This window comes from Lachancea thermotolerans (assembly GCF_000142805.1).
Source record: "Lachancea thermotolerans CBS 6340 chromosome D complete sequence".
Lineage (NCBI taxonomy): Eukaryota > Fungi > Ascomycota > Saccharomycetes > Saccharomycetales > Saccharomycetaceae > Lachancea > Lachancea thermotolerans.
In genome coordinates, this window is record NC_013080.1 from 615006 (window position 1) to 638758 (window position 23753).

At 45.9% G+C, this 23753-nt stretch overlaps 10 protein-coding genes across 10 annotated transcripts; 2 read left to right on the forward strand and 8 right to left on the reverse strand.

The window, feature by feature from the left end:
* Window positions 1–15: 15 nt before the first annotated feature.
* PDS5 (sister chromatid cohesion factor PDS5) lies at window positions 16–3894 on the reverse strand (the record flags this gene model as incomplete). Its single annotated transcript, XM_002552982.1, has 1 exon — window positions 16–3894. The coding sequence occupies one exon, from the start codon at window positions 3892–3894 to the stop codon at window positions 16–18; it is 3879 nt and encodes a 1292-aa protein (XP_002553028.1).
* A 224-nt stretch (window positions 3895–4118) lies between these two features.
* On the reverse strand, window positions 4119–6110 carry KLTH0D07084g (uncharacterized protein; the record flags this gene model as incomplete). Its single annotated transcript, XM_002552983.1, has 1 exon — window positions 4119–6110. One exon carries the CDS (start codon window positions 6108–6110, stop codon window positions 4119–4121), a length of 1992 nt encoding a protein of 663 aa, XP_002553029.1.
* Window positions 6111–6461: 351 nt separating this feature from the next.
* Window positions 6462–9590, reverse strand: TTI1 (Tti1p; the record flags this gene model as incomplete). Its single annotated transcript, XM_002552984.1, has 1 exon — window positions 6462–9590. One exon carries the CDS (start codon window positions 9588–9590, stop codon window positions 6462–6464), a length of 3129 nt encoding a protein of 1042 aa, XP_002553030.1.
* Window positions 9591–9857: 267 nt separating this feature from the next.
* KLTH0D07128g (KLTH0D07128p) lies at window positions 9858–11489 on the reverse strand (the record flags this gene model as incomplete). Its single annotated transcript, XM_002552985.1, has 1 exon — window positions 9858–11489. The coding sequence occupies one exon, from the start codon at window positions 11487–11489 to the stop codon at window positions 9858–9860; it is 1632 nt and encodes a 543-aa protein (XP_002553031.1).
* A 620-nt stretch (window positions 11490–12109) lies between these two features.
* On the forward strand, window positions 12110–13732 carry ETP1 (Etp1p; the record flags this gene model as incomplete). The annotated part of the gene is made up of 1 exon (XM_002552986.1): window positions 12110–13732. The coding sequence occupies one exon, from the start codon at window positions 12110–12112 to the stop codon at window positions 13730–13732; it is 1623 nt and encodes a 540-aa protein (XP_002553032.1).
* Window positions 13733–14252: 520 nt separating this feature from the next.
* PRS3 (ribose phosphate diphosphokinase subunit PRS3) lies at window positions 14253–15215 on the forward strand (the record flags this gene model as incomplete). Its single annotated transcript, XM_002552987.1, has 1 exon — window positions 14253–15215. The coding sequence occupies one exon, from the start codon at window positions 14253–14255 to the stop codon at window positions 15213–15215; it is 963 nt and encodes a 320-aa protein (XP_002553033.1).
* Window positions 15216–15310: 95 nt separating this feature from the next.
* On the reverse strand, window positions 15311–15982 carry KLTH0D07194g (haloacid dehalogenase superfamily protein; the record flags this gene model as incomplete). The annotated part of the gene is made up of 1 exon (XM_002552988.1): window positions 15311–15982. The coding sequence occupies one exon, from the start codon at window positions 15980–15982 to the stop codon at window positions 15311–15313; it is 672 nt and encodes a 223-aa protein (XP_002553034.1).
* Window positions 15983–16213: 231 nt separating this feature from the next.
* Window positions 16214–18457, reverse strand: TUL1 (ubiquitin-protein ligase TUL1; the record flags this gene model as incomplete). Its single annotated transcript, XM_002552989.1, has 1 exon — window positions 16214–18457. One exon carries the CDS (start codon window positions 18455–18457, stop codon window positions 16214–16216), a length of 2244 nt encoding a protein of 747 aa, XP_002553035.1.
* Window positions 18458–18801: 344 nt separating this feature from the next.
* KLTH0D07238g (UTP--glucose-1-phosphate uridylyltransferase) lies at window positions 18802–20301 on the reverse strand (the record flags this gene model as incomplete). The annotated part of the gene is made up of 1 exon (XM_002552990.1): window positions 18802–20301. One exon carries the CDS (start codon window positions 20299–20301, stop codon window positions 18802–18804), a length of 1500 nt encoding a protein of 499 aa, XP_002553036.1.
* A 291-nt stretch (window positions 20302–20592) lies between these two features.
* Window positions 20593–23532, reverse strand: RGT1 (Rgt1p; the record flags this gene model as incomplete). The annotated part of the gene is made up of 1 exon (XM_002552991.1): window positions 20593–23532. One exon carries the CDS (start codon window positions 23530–23532, stop codon window positions 20593–20595), a length of 2940 nt encoding a protein of 979 aa, XP_002553037.1.
* Window positions 23533–23753: the final 221 nt, after the last annotated feature.

Consider the following 23753-nt stretch of genomic DNA (forward strand, 5'->3'; position numbering starts at 1 on the left):
ACCTATGTATATAAGCTAGTCCTCTTCACTCTCGTCGTCCGCGTAATCAACAGCCTTCTTGGGCCTTGAACTCTTTCTTGTCTCGCCTACTGCGCCGCGGCGCGACCTTGAAGGTACGTAGCTATCATCCTCGGACTCGCCTTCGAGCTCCGCGTCAGAGTGTACAGATGCCTGCGCCCTTTTTCTGGGCCGGCTGCTGCTTTCGGGATTCTTTCTCTTTTGAACCAAAGGTTTGTGCACGTTGGTGCGCCGGTAAAGGCGGGAAACCTTGGCAGCTATCACCTTCCGAAGGCTACGCGTGTCTTCTGTTCTGAGATAGGTCTCAAATGTATTTTTGCGCGCTTCGTCAATACTTTCGAATGGCTCAAATAAATCCGACGGCAGATTGAGTTTCCCAGGGTACGATGACAGCGTCCATTCGTGATGCTCTTTGAATTCACCGAGTACTAATTGCGCCAGCTCAGATATAATATAAATGTTTGAACTGCTATTGTGGGACGTCTGGTCAGTCTCTTCGTCCTCGTCTTCGTCCTCGCCTTCGTTGTCCTCTTCGGTCACTGCGTCCCTGTACTGCCTCACCCTTCCCGCTAAATAGTACAAGAGCGCCAGGTTACTTGCCTTCAGCACGGAGTCCGCGTAAAACACCAAGTAGTCAATCGCCGTAGTCAAACCCGTCAGAAAAGCAGTTTCCCGAAGCCGAAGTCCCTCCGCGACGTCCGGATGGTGCGCGATGAAGTGTATCAACCGTGGGAGCGCGCGCTCAAAAAAAGTTCCTTTCCTAAAGTTTTCTTTGCTCAAGGTGTAGTTAATCCACATTTTCGTGCTTGTTCTCAGAGCTTGATCCGGCTCATATGCTGTAAAAAACACCAGGGGAAGAAACTTGATAGAGATAGACCCATCGCCGAGGAAGTCCTTCAACCTTCCAATGAATGAGCTCCTCACCTCGAGTGACTCATCCTCCACAAGGTTCATCAACTTGCTGATGTCCTGCGGCTTGATAAATCTGCTTAACGACGCAATCTTTGTGATCTTCAGGATGTGTAGTCCAGCGCAGCATCTCAGCTTGTTTTGGTAGTTGGCTGGAGTGGGATAGTTATCGGTGTTTGACTCTGAGACTAGTTCACCCCCGCTGGCCACAAGATAAAAAAATAACTTTAAAGTCCTCTCCGTGAAGGCATGGGTCATCTCGTCAGCATGCGCGTCAGGCGCCATTACTTTGATCTTGTTCGCAAACAGCTTCAAAGAAAATACCTTGGCGCTCAAAGCGTCCGCTTTGCCCGTATATATATCCTCATCGGAAAACCATGCCTGCTGGTCATCCTCATCTCCAACCACGTCATTGGACAAAAGAACATCTTTGATTAAGAGCCCGACGATTTCTGTCGAGTCTTTCTCAAGAAGCTGAGGCTGCATTTTGGTAATCTCGGCCAAAACCAAAACGTTCGAAGCAAAATGCTTTGATTTGAGGTCCAAAGGTAGGATGGCGGTCGCAACCTCTGACAAATATTCCGCGGCATTAGGCGCAAGTCCTAACAATTTGATTGCGTACTTTGCTTCAAGCGGATTACCTTCTTTCGCGTAATCTTCCAACTTCTGGAAGAAAAAAGTGTTTTCCTCAATGTCCAAGTGCTCGCGCTTGTCCTTGGATATTTTGTACACGGTTCTCATGGCTTCTGCGAGGCTCAAAGTGTTTCCGGGGCCGGTCGTTTCGCCCTCCGTAATTATGGTGACCAGGTTCTTCACTTGATCTTTAAAAATGCCTGGTTTAATGATGGATATGTTATCAATAAGCTGGCGCTTAAGAGCCTTTTCGTCCTCATTTGAGGAGTCAGATGTGTTGAGGAAGCTGGGAAGATTTGAGATATTGAAAATGATTGGCGCTGCCCTATAGATTAGAACTCGGAAGACGGTAGAAAAGTTGTCCCTGGTGAATCTCGATTCAATCTTGATGTTTTTCTTCCGGAAAAGCTCTGGTTCCTCTAATCTTTTGAAGAGTTCAGAAACTGCGTTGCGAACTGTCAAGTGTTTAGAGGTCTCAGCGACAGCGACTTTAATGAGACGATATAGTCTCCGGTCATTGAGCTCTCTGAAAGCAAGTAATATTTGCTCAACGTTCAAGTGGGACGGAAACCCACTGCTAATCCATTCAACTGTTTTGATGAGCTTAGTGTCAGACAGGCTGGCTGCTGGACTTTGAGAATTAGTCTCCTCACAAAACTCTATGAATTTCCAAAGCACCGTCGACATTTGGTCTTGTCTTCTGTTAAAGGCGTAAAAGGACGAGAACGCTTTCTCATTGAACCCTTGCAATAGAGTCAAAAGCCGCTGAACAAATTCTTCATTACTCAGCCCAAGCGGCAAAAACTTTTCAAACGTGAGTAAGTCAACTTTCATGTTTATCTCTAAGTCATTAATGTAATACAAGTTGAAGCAAGCTGACGGTATGGTTTCTACCACGCCCCAAATTTCTTTGTTTTCATTTGTCTTCGGGATACTCTCAATGGACTCGGTATAGATTCTAGCAACTGCATCAATGCATTCGTCCCGAAGATCTCGCCTTGTCTCTCTTGTTAAGTGTACGAGGCCTGCAAAAACGGCTGCGTTTGGAAGACACTCCCAAAGGCGTTTCACTGGCACCTCATGGAAGGTTTGAATTGCACTTAAGCGGACCGTGTGGTCAGAATCGATAAGTGCTTTGGCCAAGCCCTTTGATATATCATCGGACAGGTCACTTCGGCTCATCAAAATCGATGGTATTTCAGAAACCCACGCCTGCCTAACATGAGGACTAATGTCAGCCATTTTGCTGAGCCAAATCTTGTAAGTGTCGCTGTGTGCAACTGCAAAATTTATGAGCGAGTGAGTTCCGAGCATTTTACTCACACATTTCGTGGCTGATTCCCGAAAGAGCTCATTATCAGAGCAAAGCAGTTGATAAAGCAAGCCCGTAACAGACCCAACCAACTCTGGAGCGTACTTCCATAGTTCAGAAGTCAGGTTTCCAATTTTAACAAGAGTCTTATAAGCGCTCGATGCTATCCCTTTTTCGTGGATATCACTCTCACCTAGAACCTCATACATTATCTCAGAATAGAACTTGATAAAGTGCCGACCTAGTCTATTAGAGTATGTTTGGCATATGATCAAGCTAATCTCAAAGCCAGGATCTTTTTTGTAATTGATACCATCCAGCGATTCCGCGCGTTTGTGGGAAAGAAACTTGTTGAAAACCATCTTAAGCGCCGACATAGGAAGAGAGTCACACTCAGATATAACTTCCCCTAAAATCCCGCCAATCGCCGTGAACATGTTTCCCTGAATGGTGCTATTAGTAGGAGAATAAAATATATTGAAGAGCTCTTCGACAAGTTGCGAGGAACTAGGCAGGTCAGTCAAAATCACTATTGACCGGTATTCCAACAAGTTGTTGATCAGGTATGTCTGCTGAGTGAGGTAACCATTCTCAGGTTCTTGCAGTAGTTTGAGTTGAGCTAAAAACAGCCGAAAGATCTCAGTAAGCTCCTTGTCCGTGTACGGCGCGTCAGGAGCGTAAAGTCTCAATATGTCACTCAAGCAACATGCCGCGAATGCCCTCACGCCATGGTCTTTATTCCTAAGTATCTTCCTATCAATTAGGTCAGCTCGATATCTCTCCAGCGAGCGAAGGTCAACTGATTCTTGCTTTAGGTTGGAAAGTTCTTCGTGCAAGCGCTCCAATCTGATAAGAAGTTGTTGGGTAGGGATATTATTCTTGATTGTTGATATAATGGAGAAATCAGACTCCAACCTCGACTTGCTTCCAACCATCAGACTGTAGTCGGCTGTGTTCCCAGCTTGCTCTGGTCTGTTTAACTTGATGACATGCAACGCGTCTGAAACCAGTCGCGTTAGCATTTCTGCAATTGATATTTTCACGTGACACGCTCGGATACAAGCAGCTCATACACATGTCTTTGATAGCGGATTGGCCGAAGGCCGTTAGACTAGTCTCTTAATCGACTTTAGAATATTTACAGTTTATTTAGTACCTCTACTGAAATTCGCCAACGCTCAGAAGTCGGTACTAATCATATGTGTGCGCGCCAGTAAAGACGCCGTGTTAAGTTCCACAGACTGCCTCAGGCGTCTTTGATGCTTTGTTCTTCATCGTAGTCATTATCAGGAGTCATATGATTCCTCAATAGAGTATTTTTGTATCCGGCGTTGTAAACTGAGTTCCTCTGGTCAACAGCGTCTGGCACATATATGCTTGAGGGCCTTCGAATGGTCGGAATGCTGCGTGAACTTGTACTTTTTTGAGAAGTGCCATCACTTGGAGAATTTTTGCCCTGTGGCTGGGTTGGAGGGCTCTTACTGCCGGATGTCTCATTTATAGCCCCTGAAAGGTTATCACTAGTACTAGGTTTGAGATATAGATCCTGAATGCTGGTTTTTTGTATCGAAGGGGTACGTGATCTCCTCCCATTCGCCGGCAACCCATCTAGCATACTGCTAGAAGAATGATCATCCATTGAAAACGATGCGGTCGCGTCTGACTCATGCAGACCCAGCCCTGTGCTTGTAGGAAATATGTCCTGAGTGGTGGACGGGAGTCCAAACCCAGGGCTATTCCTGCCCTCACGCGAAACCCGGGAAGTTATCCGCGTCAACGCCCTCTCAAGCTTAGTACCCATTTTCTCCTCTAATACGTCATTTGTGCCGAAATGAGTGCGTTCACCCACAAGTCCGATATGGGGGAGAGATTTGGACCTATGAGCGAACGCCCCGCCTGGCCTCTGTAAAACAGAAATTGAGTTCCGTCTAGAAGAACCAAGGGTTTTAGAGAGCCGCAGGGAAGAAGTTTGAGAACTTCGGCGGCTAAGTGGTCGACTAAATCTTCCAAGTCCTTGAGATTCCTCGCGTTTTTGTGGCGGTATCCCTGAATTTGTTCTCACTGGAGATGCCATTCCTTTAACGGGAAAGACGCCAGTAGGTGTCCTGTGGGGGAGCGACTTGACGGAGCGCACACTAGAGTAGGACTTGTTAGTATTTAGCCGCCGCAAGTTGCTATACGTCCTGGAAAGGCTTGTACTCGAAAGTCTTGGTCTATATTCGACAGGAGGAGCAGCTTTTCGATCTTCAGCTGAGGAATCGCTGCTTGCTAGTTCGAGGTTGGCCTTTTCTTCAGAAGTCATCTCTTCGTTCTCCTCTGCCTCCTCTTCAACCTTTTCTGCCTCCTGAGTAGGAACCCTCACAACCCTAGAATCCATGTTGATTTCAGGTTGCTCGTCTCTGGCTTCGTAGCTAGGTAAAGCCAAGCGTTTTCTGTCCTGTTCAACTACTACTAGGTGCAGGTAGTAAGGAATGACGAGAGCGAATGCACTGCCACCAATGATATTGCCTAAAGTCACCGCAACCATATGTTTCCACACAAATGTACCAATTGACAGTTCAGCACCATTGAACATTCCAACCATTAAGAGAAACATTTCTGCTACCACATGAGTAAAGCCAGCTGCAACAAGCGTAAAAATAGGCAGCGTCATCATGAGGTATTTTACGTGCAGCGGTTTGGCCATTAACTGAAGATAGATAGCGAGGCTAACATAGAAGTTGCCTGCAATACCTTTGATAAAGGTCTGAATGAAGCTTGATGAGTCTTTTTTAGCGACCATCTGGTGCGTGAAAGATACCAAATCAGCAGAACTTGTGGTTCCTGACAAATGGCACATAACATAAACGACAAAGAGCGTGCCCGTAAAATTGCCTATCCAGCTAACAGTCCAACTTATCAGCAGGTCATAAATTGACACAGCGCCGCGGAGGGCAGCCACAGAAAAGAACAAAATATTGGAGTTGAACAGATCCGTACCATTAATTACAACATAGAAAAGCCCGATAGAGAACGTGAAGGCCCCCAAGAAATTCAGAACACCAGGATCATTTTCTAGTATCGCCTGATTTGACCCGTGCCATGATGTATAGAGCAATCCACCAGTGCTGAAGAGAACGCCGCCAGCCAATGAATTCAGCGCTAAAGTTGTCAGTGTAAGTCTCGCTTTCTTCATCGCCGTGGCGACTACTGCTAGCGCTGTTTCATGAGGAGAGATGTAATACTCATCTTCTGACATTCCTTGCCGGGTGCAAATGGACTACCACGAATAGAGAGGGCGAACCAAGGACTCACGACTCCTGCTTGAGTAAAAATATCCTCAATAATGCACACTTACTGGGAGAGCCCCACTATTTCCCAATAAACACGAGCTATTTTGAGTAGCGGAGGCCGTCGGATGTGTATTTCGTCGCCTTTGTCTTTATTTTGTGAAGAGAGCGCCTTGGTCATTTTCATCAATGAATTTTTTTTAAACTAAAAGTCGATAATCATCTGAACACTGAGATGAAGATATAGATAAACGACAAAATTTGTAGAACAAACACACCAACCAACGTGCGCTTTCCGTTTTCTCATGCGAATGCCTACATTACAATGATAAGAGTGACACAATATCGCCAAGTAACAACGATCTTGACTGAACATGTTCCTTAGGTAACACTAGCAAACAGCAATAAACCATCTCTTGTATTTGAACTTCTGAGGTAAAAAGCTCTGTCTGGACAATTCCTTCCAATAACATTTCCGAAAGTGATACCAGAGCCTCCCTCGTGATAGGTGGAAATTGTTTCGGGGAAGTTAGCCACTTCTTGGAACTTAATGTTGGAGCGACTCCCTTCGGAGCAGCAATCCCGAGAAGCGGCGAGTGAGCCTTCTGTGCACCCCATAAATCAACGAATCTTTTTGTGACAAAGTCGCCTGAGCAATGGATTAGTTCCCGTAGGCACTCGCATGCAACCTTGGCTATAGCAAAATCGGGGTCCAAAGAAAGCTGAACTATTATATCCCAAGACTTTGAAACTTGAGGCAGTAGCATATCGTGTTGAGTAGCAAGCATAGGAAACACTCTACTCATTAGCTGCAATATTTGGACTTTAAGCTGACGAGAGGGATGTGTGAGGAGTCTATCACCGTACCCAACAATCTGAAGTAGCAAGCGGTACGAATCCCGCGGTATGGGGGAGAACCATTTGTCACTGGCGTGCCCAGAAGAAGTTGATTGACCTTCTGTTGGTTGAATGTCTTCATCTTCGTCATCACTGTCGACCTCATGAACCCTCTTGTCAAAGAACTCTTGGAAAGTTCCAGGGTCGTCTTGGTTGCTGTCAAGATCATCAAAATCTTCTTCATGAATGCCCTTTTCTCCAGTTTTATCAAGAATATCCAAAACTTGTAGAATGTTCTGCATACCCCAGGGCTTGAAACTGCTGGATACTGAGTGCTCGTTTTTTAGTCGAGGCGACACATCGGTAGAACTTAAGTATGTGTGTCTCATTTCAGTGACTATCACTTCAAAAAGTTGGAAAAACTCGCAACATAAATCCTCATAGCCGTGATAGAAGTCTAAAAGCCTAAAAATAATTTCCAGCACATCTTTAAAGCTCTTTATCAGATTGTAGCCGCCGACTCTGCATAAAACCATGAGTAATGTAGGTACTCTTTTGGTCATACAGTTGTTCAAGCGGACCGATATAGCATCCACAAGATAGTCAATATTGTCCAGGAGTAGGTCATGTATCGAGCCCCCATAGAAAGACTTTGCAATCGAAAGTGTTGTTGTTTGGGCAAAATGCCTTATAGCTGAAGATGGGGACGCCAAACAGTCAACAACAGGAAATAAAATATCGATTAGTTCTGTCCGAAATTCTTCGCCCAGAGTCTCGCTCATAATTTGAATAGACTTGAGACCTACAACCACTTGGAATTCTGAGTCGTGGTGTAAGGCTGCGCTGTTCTGGTTCACCTCATCTATAAGGGCCACAGAGCTTTCAAGGATAGCATAACATGTCTCTATCGGTTCCAATGGTAGATCAGCAACTTTTCGTTCGTCGTTTTCAAACGTCATGAACTCATCGGTAATGTCATGCGCGTCCGGCAGCACCTCGGAAGCCGCCTTAAGTAAGTTAGCTGACATCCAAAGTGAAACAGCTTTGCCAAAACCGCTCTCTGAACCATCAAACGTAAGTAGCTCGCTGACTGTTCCCTGGATATGATCCCTTGAGTAACACGTTCCCAAGGTGTGAAGCAATTGAGACAACGTCTCTTCCAAAGCTGTGGAAATTTTTGGGAGCAATGGTTGTGAAGTCTCTGTGAGTGTCAAAAAATCTTGACCAACAATAACCATGCCTCCTTGCTCTTTAAGCTTTCCTTCGGTGAACCGCAAGTTTTTTTGTTCTAAGAAATCGCTGACGCAGGACTTGAGACTGAACACCAACCCATCAACCATTTCAAAATCGAGACATTGGTAGGAGTATAAGGTTTGAAGTCCATATTGTATTGTTTGGAGAGCCTTTATGTCTTCGAATTGTATGGCATTCGAGATTCTCGTGACCTTGTTATCAACCATGAGCTTCAAAGTTCTGGTTCCCTCAAGTGTCTGCACAAGCTCACCTGGAACATAATGTAATTCCAATGCAACAGAGAAAAACAACTTTTGACAGTTGTTGAGAGAAGCCCTGCAGTGCTTCATTAGAGCCGATATAAACTCGCATAGAGCTAAGTTTATGCTGCCGTTGTCTCTTTTGACAAGCTTCGGTAGAACCCCTTTTAGAGCTCTATTTATTTGAGCAGACGTAGCCCTGAGCCATTTGATGTCCCGATGAAGATTCCTATTTTTGAAATCCACTTCATTAATGGCAATGTTTGTCTCGAAAGGCTTCTCTGCTTCTTCCAACAATTCGTTAAGATCGCTTGGTGAATGCTCAACAACATGGAGATCGAAATCAGAATATACTATGCAAATAATGACAGCGAACAGGCGCAAGGTAGAACATACCACGCGAGGATTCACAGTCAACCCCGGTTTAAGAAGTAATTTGGAAAAAGCCGACACATTCCCCGGAACTATAAAAGAGATAATTTCGCCGTCGTTCAGCGTTTCTTGATAGAGGACATGTAATGCCTCGATAGCCGCGAGCTGAAGGTCAATCTCATTATCATTTCCTCCAAGAATATCCAATAAAATAGTCACTGAATGCCCTAAACTCGGCAAATTTTGAGGATCTGCGAAGTGATCGAAACTCCCGCTGGCTTTCTGAATTGCAAAAGCTTTGAAGAGCTTTCTTAGAACAATGCACCCTGTCAGCTGAAATGAAGGGGTTTTGGTCAAAAGGCATGTATTGTCCTTGTCGTTGCTAATCAAGAACGTCACTAGTGCAAAGAGCTGTTGAGCGAGCGCCTTATTAAATGAGCCCGCTGATGACCAACACAGCGAGACGAGATGGCCTATTACCTGTAAAAGTGCCTCCGTCTGTGAAGAGCCTAGAGAGTCTTGCCGCAACAAGCTCGCAATTGGCACAAACACGTAGTCTGCAAACTTGGGAGATAAACTCACTCCTTCATTTTCTAGCTGTTTCAGTTCTTCCTCGAGAGACCGCAAGCCCTCTAGCAAAACAACAGAATTTGGATTAAAGACATCTCTAGGCAAGAACGATTGTCTCGATAAGTTCACGCAGTGAGGCTGAACCCTTTGGAAAGCAACCGATTCTCTGGATGCCATGGTCTGTCAATGAGTTGATAACACTTATTCATATTAAAGCAGAAGTCACTGTGCTGACTCGTAACACACATGTGACCTCAACTTAAATATTAAGATCAGACGCGTGAGATTTGTAAAAACGCGCTAATTCAATCCCATTTCTCTCAGAGACAAGAGCTGACCTCCGTTTGGAGTGTCCTTTCGCCACTGGTCCGTTATTATGCCATATATACAATGTTTCTCAACACTAAACGTTATAGATTATTACATTCAACTCTTAACTCTACTTCAAACGAAGTACTCGTCCACCACTTGGCGCACCTTTTTCCAGCCCTTCAGGTTATCGAGCCTTTCATTAAGTAGCACCTCCTCTTCCGGTGAAACGTATTTGTCCGTGACAAAATCCATCTCGTCGCTCTTCACAAATGAGTCGCGCTTCCAGAGCCACCAGAATGCATATAAAGCCACGAACACTATCAGTTCAATGTAGTAAGAAAAGAAGTCGGAAACACTCCAAGGAGCAAACGACGACCAGCCTTGAACAAAGATGATGAAAGTTACAAAAACCACGAGAAAATATGGGCCATAGGGATAGGTCCAGTTGACAAATTGTAGCTCATGCGTCTTCCCCTGCCTGGCGAGCCCGCGCCTAAACCTGATCGAGATCACACTAATGCAAAGCCAAGCAAGCTGATTCGATACACCAACAATGTTCTGGAGCCACGTCCACAGTGTGCCAGCACCGATGAAACTTGAGCCAAAGCACAGACCGCCAGCAGCCCATGTGATTAATACTGCCACGTATGGAACCTGGTACCTATTAGTTTTGGTGATGAAGCTGGGGAAAAAGTAGCCTTCGAGCCCAATATTGAATAAAACTCTGCTCCCCGCGAACAGCGCGTGGTTACCGGCACTGATTACACTGGTTAGGATAACAGCGTTCATGAAAGACCCAGCACCCCTGGACCCCACCATCTGGAAGACGATGGTGAAGGGAGAAGTCATGACCGACTTTTCACTGAGATTTGGATAGTTGTAAGGAACGTTCATGCCAATGAAAAAGGCTGTGAATACGTAAAATATTAAAATTCTCCAGAATACTGTTTTGATGATTTTAGGAGTATTTCTAACAGGGTTTACGGCCTCCCCAGCCGTGAGAGTAATGGATTCTGTTCCACCGAAAGCGAAACTGGATGACACAAACAGAGACGCAAAGCCCTTGAAACCATTAACAAACGGAGCGTCGCCGACACCCCAGTTTTTGAACCCAATGTAGGCGTGGTCGCTGTTGTGACCTGCATTGACAATAATGGAGATGATGAAGAACATAATGATCGCGATGACCTTGAGCAAGGCCAACCAGTACTCCGCCTCGCCGTAAACGCGAACGTGAACGACGTTGAGCAGCAGCAGCGCGAACCAGAAGATCAATGACGCAGCCCAGTACGGAAAGTGCGAGTTTGGGTTTTTCCAGTAGTCCAAGATGAGCTGCAGAGCAGTCAGATCGCTGGCCACTGATACAGCATCATTGAACCAGTAATTGCACATAAGTGTGAATGCCAGCGACCCGGACCCGAACTTTTTGGCGTACGAGCAAAAAGAGCCGGATATCGGCATGAACGTGGACATCTCACCCAGACACAACATAATCAGGTATACCACTAGTCCTATTATTCCGTAGTTAATCAGCAGCGAGGCGGGCCCACCGTTAGCCAGTGCTTTACCTGTTCCCAAGTAGAGCCCGGTCCCGATCACTCCTGCAATTGAGATCATGTTGATGTGACGAGGTGTCAGCGACCTGTTCAGATTCTCTCTGACATGTCCGCGGTTTAGCGCCCCCGCATCTTGAGTGTCGCTGCTTAAAGACTGCGAAGTTGCAATGCCAATAACCTCGACCTCTTGGTCATTTTTTAGAGACATTACTGATGCTTCACGAGAAAACACAGATCCAACTATAGTACGCGATTTAGAAAAGCGTGACGATCAGAGCGCGTTAGCAAATACTGTACATTTTCCTCAGCGTTGACACAGCTCCCATACGTCTTTTGGAGGCTATTTAACTGTCAGCTTTTTTCCTGATGACACTGTGCTGTAGCGCGAGGTGTGGCTTTTTGGCTTTTAGCTTTCCTTTGACAGCTTTTTTTTGCATCTCAGAGATGGAGGAGCGCGAGGTTGCTTAGCTTAGCACTGTTGAGAGCAGAAACCGTATTACTAAAACATCTTGAAAGACTGCATACACAAGCGACAATGGCGGGTGTTTTATGCGGCGCTCATACTGCAAACTTAGCGCCGTACAAGTTCTTGCACAGAAAAGGTCATTCTTCACCCATAAAGCGCTTAAAGGCTCAAAAAGAGGCGCGGGGTTGGTCAAATGTAGAAGCATAGTGCAGCGCTTGTTTGGACGGCACACGAGGCTATTCGCGGCACGCGTGCGGGGAGCACAGCCGGCGCCTCAAGGGCACAAGCGCTGCCAGTGATTTGGTCACTATGTACGCATCAACTTAAGGTCTCCCATCAAACGTGATCAAAGGCTCCCGGAGATGAGCATCGTGTTAGGATCGGCGCAAGTATTCATTAGGCCCAAAAAGCCTTGTATGAGCTTCCGGTACCGCCTAGTCATCGAACTTGACGTGCTAAACGAAGCTAAGAAAGCACACGAGTTCTGGATTCGCGACGAGCAAGAGACCACGACAGAAAGTACGACTGTCAGATCGGATCTCGAGGACAGCGCCACCGAAGACTGGAGGCACGAAGACGTTAAGATCGGTATCATGAATGCGATGTCGCAACGTGACAATTTTATTGAGGCCGAGTTTTCGAGCCCTGGAATTGTGCGGTTATTCAAGATTGGTGAAGAGAAGCCGGATGCCGGGACCGCGGGCGACAGCGTGCTGCGAATTCCTGGAGACGATACGATGATAAGCGTTTTGTTTGTGCCGAGCTACCTCAGCGCGCGTGATCTGTTGCATTCATTTCTGGGTGACGCGGTGACTAGCCGAGTGTCGCATTTCCGAATCATTCGGAGCAACAAGGATGCAGGCTACAGTTTCATACTCCTGATGAAGTTCCGAGACCCAGAGTCTGCGGCGCTCTTTAAAGAGCAGTACAACGGTCGCAACTTCAACCAGATGGATCCCGAGACGTGCCATGTTATCCGTATCAAGGAGGTTGTGTTTCAAGAGCGCCTCTTTCCTAAACCGCAAAGCGCCGGTTCACAATTCCTGATGAACGACCCCTTCACTGGCCATAAAGAAACTGGAGACGTTGAGCTTCCGACATGCCCGGTGTGCCTCGAACGGCTAGACTCGGAGGTCACAGGTCTGGCCACGATCCCATGTCAGCATACCTTCCACTGCCAGTGCCTGAACAAATGGAAAGACAGCCGGTGTCCAGTGTGCCGGTACTCGGGCCTGAAGGTTACAAAATCATCACTGCTACGGCAAGGTGTTCGCTGCAGCACTTGCGGTGCCAACGAGAACCTATGGATATGCCTGATCTGTGGGAACGTCGGATGCGGCCGCTATAATTTCAAGCACGCAGTGCAACACTTTAAAGATACTGCCCACTTCTTTTCCATGGATGTGGCGACACAACGAGTATGGGATTATGCAGGCGACAATTATGTGCACCGCTTGGTTCAAAATGAGGTTGATGGGAAACTTGTTGAAGTTGGCTCTTCATCTTCGCGCGACTCCAGTGGAAAGAGGGACAAGGAATACCATCTAGAGTACGTACAGGTGCTCCTTTCTCAGCTCGAGTCTCAACGTGAGTATTACGAGAGCAAACTGCGACAATTGGAAATCAACGAAGAAGAACTGAAGTCTGTACACAGCTTGCAGCAACAAATACAAGAACTGAAATTACAAGCTGTTGTCACTCGCTCCAAAAGTGAACACAAAGTGAACGAAATGCGGAAACAGCTCGAGGAAGAGCGTCTCCTTTCAAGAGCGCTTCAGAAAAATTTAGACCATCTTAGTAACACCATTGGAGACTTACAGAAACAGCAGGAACAGAGTGTTATTGAAAACCAAGAGCTGAAAGAGCAGGTGACTGACCTGATGTTTTTCCTGGAGTCCCAGGAAAAGCTAAAGGATGCGGATGAAAGCGTTAAGCAGGGCACCCTGGTTATGAAACCCAAAAAGAACAGCAGGAAGAAGAAGTAAATGATAAAACCACAAGACGTCCACCAACTTTTCATGGAGCAGCTCTTGCTATTTTGCATCAGGTCAATTGATCAGCACAACTGGCTTTATTAAGCTTGAATCAACTCGCGTTTGCGCGAAGGTAGCTTTTTGAGCCGATAAAAAAACTCTTCTCCCCACATCGGTATCAGGTTCGGTGGAGTTTGGACGTTGAGATACCGTTCGGCTTGTCCGCTGATTTGTATATCTAGATCTGCTCTGAGGCTGATATAGATATCACTTTATCACAAACAGACATGCATGCTCAAATTTTTTTTTTCCAGCTAGGTCCATCGGATTTTTCCATTTAAAAGTTTTAATGATTGGCAATCAGGATTTCATATATTTCGAAGAGCTCTTAAAATTTAAGTTTTAAGTCGTTTGAATGAACCAAGTGTTTAGCTGATTGTGTTGTTCACCAAGCGCTTATCTTCCTACCGAGAGTAGTTTTCCCCTTTGCTGTTCTGTTTGGGATATTTTTTCAGCAACTGCGTTGTCCATCATGGCTACAAATTCAATTAAGTTATTGGCCCCCGATGTGCACCGCGGACTGGCGGAGCTAGTGGCCAAACGTCTGGGCCTCAAGCTAACTGACACTAAACTGAAGCGGGACCCCACCGGCGAGGTGTCATTTTCCATCGGTGAGTCTGTGAGAGACCAGGACATTTTTATTATCACGCAAATTGGATCAGGGGTAGTGAATGACCGTGTTCTGGAGCTCCTCGTCATGATCAACGCTTGCAAAACCGCGTCAGCTAGGAGAATCACTTCGGTGCTTCCAAACTTCCCTTACGCAAGACAAGACAGAAAGGACAAGAGCCGTGCACCCATCACCGCGAAACTTATGGCGGATATGTTGACCACAGCGGGCTGCGATCATGTGGTGACCATGGATCTGCACGCATCACAAATACAAGGGTTCTTCGACGTCCCAGTGGATAATCTTTATGCTGAACCTAGTGTTGTGAGGTATATTCGCGAGCACATTAACTTTAACGAAGCGATTATCATTTCTCCGGACGCTGGTGGAGCTAAGAGAGCCGCTGCTCTGGCGGACAGACTTGACTTGAACTTTGCGCTTATTCATAAAGAAAGGGCTCGCGCGAATGAAGTCTCTCGAATGGTGCTGGTTGGCGACGTGACGGATAAAATTTGTATCATTGTCGATGACATGGCTGACACTTGTGGTACATTGGCGAAGGCTGCGGAAGTGCTACTGGATAATCGTGCAAAGGGGGTGATCGCTATTGTCACACATGGTGTTTTATCAGGAAAAGCCATTGAAAATATTAATAACTCTAAGTTGGATAGAGTTGTTTGCACTAACACAGTTCCTTTTGAGGAAAAGATGAAGCTTTGCCCTAAACTGGACGTCATAGATGTGAGTGCTGTTTTGGCGGAGAGTATCCGCCGTTTACATAACGGTGAGAGTATTTCTTACCTATTTAAGCACTCTCCGCTGTAGTAAACAAAGGAGAGCAGCAGTTCTTCGTATGTATATCTTTATCTTTGAGCGTTCAGCCGTCCGCTGTGTGGAGCTTTGATTTTGCAAGGCCGAAATTAAAGCCCAAATTTCGCCTTGTCAAGGTGAACCAAGGAGCTGATAAGTTCACCCTTGCCATCCAAAATAGCATCAGTATCACCTAAAACATCATATGCGTCTGGGTGCGGTATCCACACAACGTAGCCCCCTGCGGCTTTTGCCGCTGTCACACCGGGGACACCATCTTCGAAAATAAGGCATTCCTCGGGCTGAATGTTTGCCTTGAATTTGTTATTCAGCTCTTTTAGCCCCACTAACCATATATCTGGGAAAGGTTTACCTCTCCCAGGTGGAATTCTTGGGTCATCTCCGGTTACAATTGCGTCGAACAGCTCAAATCCATGCTTTAAATGGCTGGTTTTACCTTCAAATTTATGTTTCGCAGAAGAAGTGCACAACGCAATCGGGATGTTTTTAGAGTGCAGATACCTAATCAAGTCCAAAGCACCTGGCAAGAAAGAACACTTGGGCCACATTTTGCACTGAAGTTCAATGTTTTTCCGGTCGAACTCCTGGGGTGTCACGGGTAATTGGAAATGATCCAAAACCTTACGGCATGCCTCAGGTCCAGGCAAGCCTTGGAGCTGAACCTTCAAGTCCCATGTAAGAGGCCCTTTCCCATATTCAGTCAAAATTTCATTTGTAACCAGCGTGTAGATATCTTCGGTGTTGATCAAAAGTCCATCCATGTCAAAAAGACATGCCTTGACTCTGTAAATTGAGTTAGTCTATTTCCCCTCGATATTACACAAGAGCTTACTCAATAACTGCCGACCTACTCTGTATTGTGTCTCATCGTTGCACGGGAGAGTTTAACCTTTGGAAGTGTGTTTCGTTTCGATACGCAGTTTATTTTCGATCTTACTCGAGATAAGTATTAACGTGACTGAGATTCATTTCATAAAATTATATACAGAAACTTAAAGAGGAGGGAGCGGTGCTCTGCACACAGGGCACTGTAGTTTATAGCTCATCCAGCTCTCTAAACACTGAGTGTGGAATATGTGGCTACATGGTGTTATCATGTAACTTTCCTTATCGACCTTGTGTGTCTTCGGAATGTCGTCAACGTAAACGGGAACGTCATTCATGCAGATAGCGCAATCAATACTGTAGTTTGGAGAGCTTCCATGCTCCAATAAGTCGGCGGAAGAAATACCTTTATGGTATGAATAGCCTTCAGGAATTGTGTATTTTGGTAGGAACCAGCGGGCGCCCATAATATCCTGCGAATAAAGTATAACAATCTGGAACAGAATCCACAAGGCAACGATAACAACATAACGTATGTCTCTGTGGTGGTAAAATATGTTCGAGGGAACCGTGAAGACGTAAGCCACGGGAAGGAACCGGATTATAGAAGTGCCAATAACAAAACTCCAGAGCAATGGCATCTTGTTCTGCCTTGGTGCTTGTGATTCACCTGGCGAAGCCCTTCTTCTTCTTGGCTCGTTACCCTTGATAGCGTTCCTCGCGATTTGTGGAACCCAATATGAGTTAAGAACAAAAAAGGCAACGCACTCAAATGGGGTTCTGATCCTTCTAGACCAAGTTGCAACGCTGAGAATAAGAACCATGGAGAGAAACATCATAAGAATATACCTCCGGTACATGTGGCTGCTAATGGTGGCTTCATCAGGTATAACTGTTGGCGCATTCCTCTCTTCAGAACCCGTGTTTCGCCGCAGTAATGTCGTGAAGCTCACGTTTTGCTCGTTTGCTTGTGATGCATAGATAGATATCAAGTAGCGCATCTCAAAAACAGAAGCCAAGATCAAACAGGCAAATGAGCATATTACAAGTGGCAAGTAAAGCTCTGGAATTGCGCTTGTCATAAAGAAGAATATTATAGCCAGCGATCCATCAACCGAATTCATCAAAGAGAAACACCAGTAGGATATTTTATTGACCATTGACGGCGTGTTTGTATGCTGCATTTGAATCAATAATAAATAGATTTGAGATGCAAGCAAAACTATCCCAAACAGCAATGTATCTCTCATTTTCCTCACATGCAGTTCGTACCGAGGGCCACTGACGCTGCTCACACGAAGGTTGATGCCACAATCTGGTGAATAAACAATACCAGAAGAAATATTGATGGGTGGAAGACTCGATAAATTAGCCCGTCTCCCTAAAGGCCATGTGAGCTCGTCATCTATAACCTTCAGTTGTTCTGGACTATAAGCGGACCAAGGGCTCAACTGAAAGTATGCAAGGAACTCACATTTGTAGTTAGCAACGGCATATGATTCTTGCAAGTAGTTCATTGTCCTTGTATCAACAAAATTTGAGGCATTCCAATACTCTTCAACTAAAAGCTTCACTTCGTCGAAAACTAATTTATCGTCCTCTTTCAGACTCATATAATGAGGGAAGGCAAACAGTGAATGGAATTTCGCGCTCTCTGATATGGCCAGAATACGTCCTCTTTTAATGTCGTAAACTGCTCTGCTGTTAATTGAGTGCTTTTCTTCATCGTGGAAGTCAGAAAAGTGCAAGTTGACGTGCAGCATCCGCCACCTATCACTTTGGCTATTGAAAAAAGAGGGCCTCCTTGCATCAGAATAAGCCAATGCCGTGTCTGCTGCTTTAATCTCGATAACAACCTGACCTTCATTGAAAGTGACGTTATGTTGACCATTGCTGAGTGTTCCGTCATCAACATATGGATCATTGAAGTTTTGAGAAAAATCATGTGGAGGCTCGTAGTATTCTGGCACTGGCATAGGAACTTTTTGATAATCTTTGTTCGAGTCTAACTTAATGAGACCGTGTAGAGTACTTGTTATGTTAGGTGGAAACACCCCTTCTTTGCCGCTCCACACATCCTCCCTGATTTCGGTGATCACGCTCTCGGGGAGTATCATGTGGCCTTGGTTACTCGACCAGTGATTGTAGTCTTTCCCAGCGATTGGGTATGTGGCGTTAATGCCTGGAGATTTTAGCACATCTTCGTAGCTAAGTTTGAGACCTGTGATGTTTCGGAAGTTCTCGCTGAGTGTCATATTAGCAAATTGAGAGTGCTCATCATTATACTGAGCTCTTAGCGTCTGAAGCTGATTGTACTCGTACTGGGACGTGACACCATCGCCTGACGGGCTCGAATATAAAAAATAAAGGATCACAAAGATGAACAATATTGTATTGCCGTCAATTTCCATCTTGCGTCCTTAGTGCGCCTATTCATCACACCTTCTGTGGGAGGGGCATCCTTTATTAATATCTTGTGATTAAATTATACGTAAGTCATAGCGGACGACCAAAACACAAGATGATTGAGAACAACACACCTTGAACGTAAGAGAGTTAGAACTGCTAGTGGTTCCAGCCAGTGAATTCTTCGAAATTCTCCACAATAAATCTTCTGTTCTCTACAAAATGCCTACCGGCCTGCCTATTTGACTACAATAGCGCTTTGAGAGAAACGCTTGTAGATTTTAAAGACGTCTTACGAGCTTGCAAGGAAGCAAAGAAGCTCATGCGTTCTTGAATTCTTTGCGACGCTTCAGTGCTCTAGGATCTGCAGGTTTCCAGTGATTACCACATTCTCCAGAACTGACCCGTTGGGAATGTCGATTCTTTGGCCTTCCGAACAGACAATGATAACGGTTCCCTTGAGTGTAACGCCCTTACCCAGGAAGACGTTACCGGTTATGGTTAGGTGGTCAAGTTCCACAATCTTGGGGATGTGAGGAATTCTAGCGTGGAATCCAGAAACCTTCTTGAAGTGAGATCCCAACTTGATTAAAGGATTAGGTCCGAATCTCGAGGGATCGAGCTTTAGAGCCCCGTGTTCAAGACAAAACAGGTCGGATTTAACCAACAGCAAGTCAGAGCAGGTCTTGACTGGCAAGAATCTAGATCTAGGCACGACCACACCGTGGGCGCCCTGGAAATGTCTGATTGCAGCACCGCAAGCCGTTTCCAGCTGAAGAACATTGATCTCGTGCCCTCCTCTGTTGATGGTTTTTTGGTTTGGAATAATTTCCATTTCCAAACTGCTCGACTCGACAAGTTTCTTAACAGCCTTCAAGTTGATCCATAAGTTGTTGGTGTTGAAGTTCTTGAACTTGCGAATGTTTTTAAATTCATCGACGTGCTCTTTTGGGACCTGAGCCACTTCCAAAAGGCGCACTTGTCCGTCATAGGAGATGAGAGTACCTCCCTTAACGTCAGCCCTAGTCTTGTCGGTCAACTCCATTATGTATTCAGCGCCTGTCTCGATCATGTGATTCAGAATCTTCAAATCGACAGTTGCGCCCAAGTTGTCACCGTTTGAGACGAATAGAATCTCTCTGCCCTGAGCAATCAATGCGTCGAGTTCGCCCGAAGCATGCAGTGACTCGAAAAGATCACCGTGACCTGGTGGGTACCAGGAGTCAAGTTCGTCATTGTACGAAGAAGGCACAGGCAACATTGAGTCCTTGTAAACACGTGGGAATTTCGACTGGTTGAAAGATCTAATTCTGATCCTGTTCGCAGAGTACTTCTTAATTAGATGAGCAGTATCGGCGTCTGTGTTGAAAGAGTTCATCAGCAGCAAAGGAACGTCGCTGTCGTACTGCCTGTTCAGGTACTCGATCTGGCGCACCGACAAATCCAAAAACGTGTTGCCATCGCGAACCTCAATAACAGACTTAGGGCCCACGCAGCCCATGGATGTGCCCAGCCCACCGTTCAGCTTCAGAACTGCCAACTTGGACAAGTTGGACACATTCTCCGGCTGCTGCTCAATGACGGAAAAGTCAACAACCTCTTCGGGGTTAGGGGACTTGATTTTGTCCCACTCCAAAGTGCTCCCGGAAGCCTTCTCAACCAAATACCTTCTGAATAAGGAGAAGAACGAATCGAGCTCCCCTTCGAACTTGCTGCGCGTGTCTTCGTCTTTAACCGAATCCGCCAGCTTGTTCAGAGCATTCCTCATCTGGGACGCCGCCACGCTGTTTGTGTTGCTCTCAAAGGCATAAGTAGAGTGGGTCTTAGTGTGTTTCTTAGCTTGCATCATCCTCGAAAGGTCCGATTATGCCAATTCCTTCGTATTTTCGCTTTGATCTCGAGAGAACAAGGGCTTCTTTGGTACAAATGCTGAAACGCAAAGGGAGCTTATATAGAAAGTTCTGTCAAAAATAGCCCCCTACAGTTCGTTCTTGGCGATGAGTTTTTGAGGTAGTGTCAAAACTACATCCGCAAGATCTGAGTATTTAGCTTTAAAGGCACTAGTAATTTGAATATATGAGATTGGAACCCCGCTTCGAGCAGCCGCCTGGCTGTTATTCTTCTTTGGGCTGTTGTTTTTTCAGAGCCAACCTAACTCTTCACCGTCCATTAGATCCCACGCGGCATCTAGAATTGCATGCATTACCGTATTTTGGGATAAGCTGGTATTATTGGACCCATCGGAATTTGGGCCTGGAGAAGACGAAGGCGGTTGGGAGGAAGGTGTCTTGACGCTTTCAGGAGCGAACTTTTGCCTGAGAAGCTTTGTTGAAACTTTAGCTGAAGGTCTATTGGAGCGCAGCGTGTGGTCGAACATTTTGAAGGGTTTGAGAAGACTAATTAGGCTCGTGATTTGGACCAGCTCGTTCATAGCATTTGAAAGAGACATTACTAGTCTGTGCGAGCGTTTTTGATAGTTTTCACCTTCACCATTGGGTAGCAAATTAACTACAACGCCAATGATAGATGTTGGGAGGTGCTTTACAAGCTCCAAGACGTTGCGAATTTCCACAACGATAGAAATCACAAAGGGCGATATGGTGCCCTGAGCGACATGCCTCTCTTGACCCCCATTGAGGCCCAGTAGTTTCCTGTACACGTCGAACTTGTCGGCATCACAAGAATCTGGTGCCGCTGTAGCTGCGGGTGGGTTTGAAGACTCGGATTGGATCTCTGTGTCTGTGTGGACAAAATCTCCTTGCCTTAGGGGCGGACGGTTGTTCGGATCGACGCTGTTTGTAGGATTAATCTTCATTAATAATGCCAACAACCTGTGCATGGAGGAGATCAAACCACATATGGCAGTTGATGATTTCGATAATAGGTCGAATGTCAATAAGTGCGATGAATTTTCGAGTGGTGCAAGCAATAGGAAGTCTTCCATCATTTCATGTTTTTGCACCAAAAACTTGGCAAAAAGAGAGGAAGAAACACTATCGCTTTTTTCATCTTTCCAGGACGCATCCTGTGGCGCCGCTTGTAAGGAATTACGTCGTACGCTTTTGCGACTTATCGAAAGCCATGAAAGGACCTGACCGAGCACCAGACTTTGCCTTATGGTTTCAAATCTTTGTGGGTCGCGCTCGACACACCATTTTCCTGTTGAGAACTTGAAGGTCTCTTCTGTTAGCTCCGCCAGCGGGACACTTATCAGTTTGGGCACACCAAAAGCGCAACTTTGTAAAGAGTCAAACACCACAAGCAGAACGTACAGCCGTTTGAAAAGGACTTGATGCCCGAGATCATGCTTGGCACTCTTTCCTCTTTCTGGTGTGCCACTTGCGTGAGCATCGCCAGCCCCTGCTTCGTCTTCGTTCTCGCTAGCTTCGGTGTCATTTGATGGCAGTTCATCATACATGAGGTATCTGTAAAGTTTGCATTCGTTGTAAATTGTCACAGACATACCCAGAACGAACGAGTTATCATAGCCCACAAACGCCAAAATATAGTTTAAGATGCTGAATGTAGCAAGGTAGATGAACTTAGTCTTAAGGGAAAGCAACTTTTCGTTTTCTCGGAGACCAGGATGAATATCTACTATTCGTTGGAAACACTCGTTGAGCGCATTTATGAAGGTTGCCTGAGAGTCCAGAATATCAACGGCTCCATCGGAATAAGCTTGGCCAGATCCAGATGGTTTTTTTAGGGCCACTCGCACAAGTAGCTCCAGGGAATTCCTGAACCAATGCAGAATGTATGTGTTCAGCTCGTGAACCGGGCTAATTGGCTGCGTGTTTACTAGCAAAAGGTCGTCCGTTAAAGTCTCTTTGTTGATCGGTATTACTGGGAAATTAGGGTGAATAAACTCAAAGTAAATATCAATAAGTTGCTTGTCTGGTATTTTTCCATAAATGATTGATGCATGGCTGGAGGAGGCTATTGACTCTATTGAACTTTGAGAGCCTGGCTTGTTTCTATTGCTGTTTTTTCGCTTTTGCTTTCTTGGCCCATTATGGTTCCCATCGGACTTTGAGCTGGAACGTTCTGTCTGCATTTGTGGCTTCGAAGGCTTTGGAAGAGGCTTGGGAGAAACTGCGGTTGCTGTATTGGTATCACGGCTTTCTGAATTCAATCCGGCTTGCTGTGTACGAGTAACCTGCACGGGGGAGCTTGGAGATACTGCCACGCTCACGTCACTGCCCTTCCGGGAATGAAATCCTTCGTCAAATTCCTTAAAATGTTCTGCACCTGGGGGCGCTGCAGGCGGGACATATTGAGAAGTAAAGTAAGATTGTTGTGCATTCTGTTGCTGCTGTTGTTGTTGTTGCTGTGGCAGCATGCTAAATTGAGAATATGGGTATTGTAAGTAGTAACCTGAAGGTGGTTGTTGGAACTTTTGTATTGCAGGAAGGCTTAAAGACCCTCTACAATCTTCTGGATTAGCACCTTCGACATCTGATGGGAGCTGTGAGGCGTATTGTGCCTGAGACGCTGGGTAGAACTGCGATCCAGATGAGGCGTTGGAAGGTAGATATGCAAGTTGCTCAGACCCATTCCTATTGGAAACATCACTGCCCAGGGAATCTATCGAACCACGCCTTTGATGTTGGTACTCATAATACGGTACTTTCCAGAATTGTTGCTGAGGTTGAGCTCCTGGGGCTAGCAGCGGCTGCAATCTCGGTTGAGAACCTGACTGCGGTAGATACTGTGCTAGTGGCGGCAGGGAAACGGGATCCGCGCGGGGTCTCCCAGCATCTCCCTTGAAGACGTCAGAGGAGCTCCTCTTGCGAGAGCCCCTCCTACTAGTATCGAACCCCTCTGGCGGTTCGCTGTTGCGTGTGTAGCCTTTAGTGGGGCCTCTCTTCATAGGGACGCGCTCAAAGGTACAAGTTTTACCCATACGTTGACAAGCCGAGCATATAGGCCTTTCATCACTAAAATCGCATCGAGTTTTCTTTTCGCGGCATTGATCGCATGCCCGTGAGGTCTTGGAGCGCCTCCTGTCCGACGCCGCTCCTCCGGCTTCTGGCGATGTCTCAGCTTCCTTTGGTTCACTCTCTCTTCTAGAGGCTGACATCGCTAGAGCGTTATTTATTGTCCACAGGACCTTTTGTGTAAAACTTCCAGGGTGAATGGGTAGATCTTAGAGGTTCCGAGTTGCGAATTCGAAAACTAGACGAAACCTCCTTTGTGTAAAAACTTTATAATTAAGAGAGCTCGGTAGTAGTATCTAGTAAGCTTCCGACACCAATTGGGCCTGTAATCCCGTCAATCAAGAGCTTTGATCCGTCGATTACT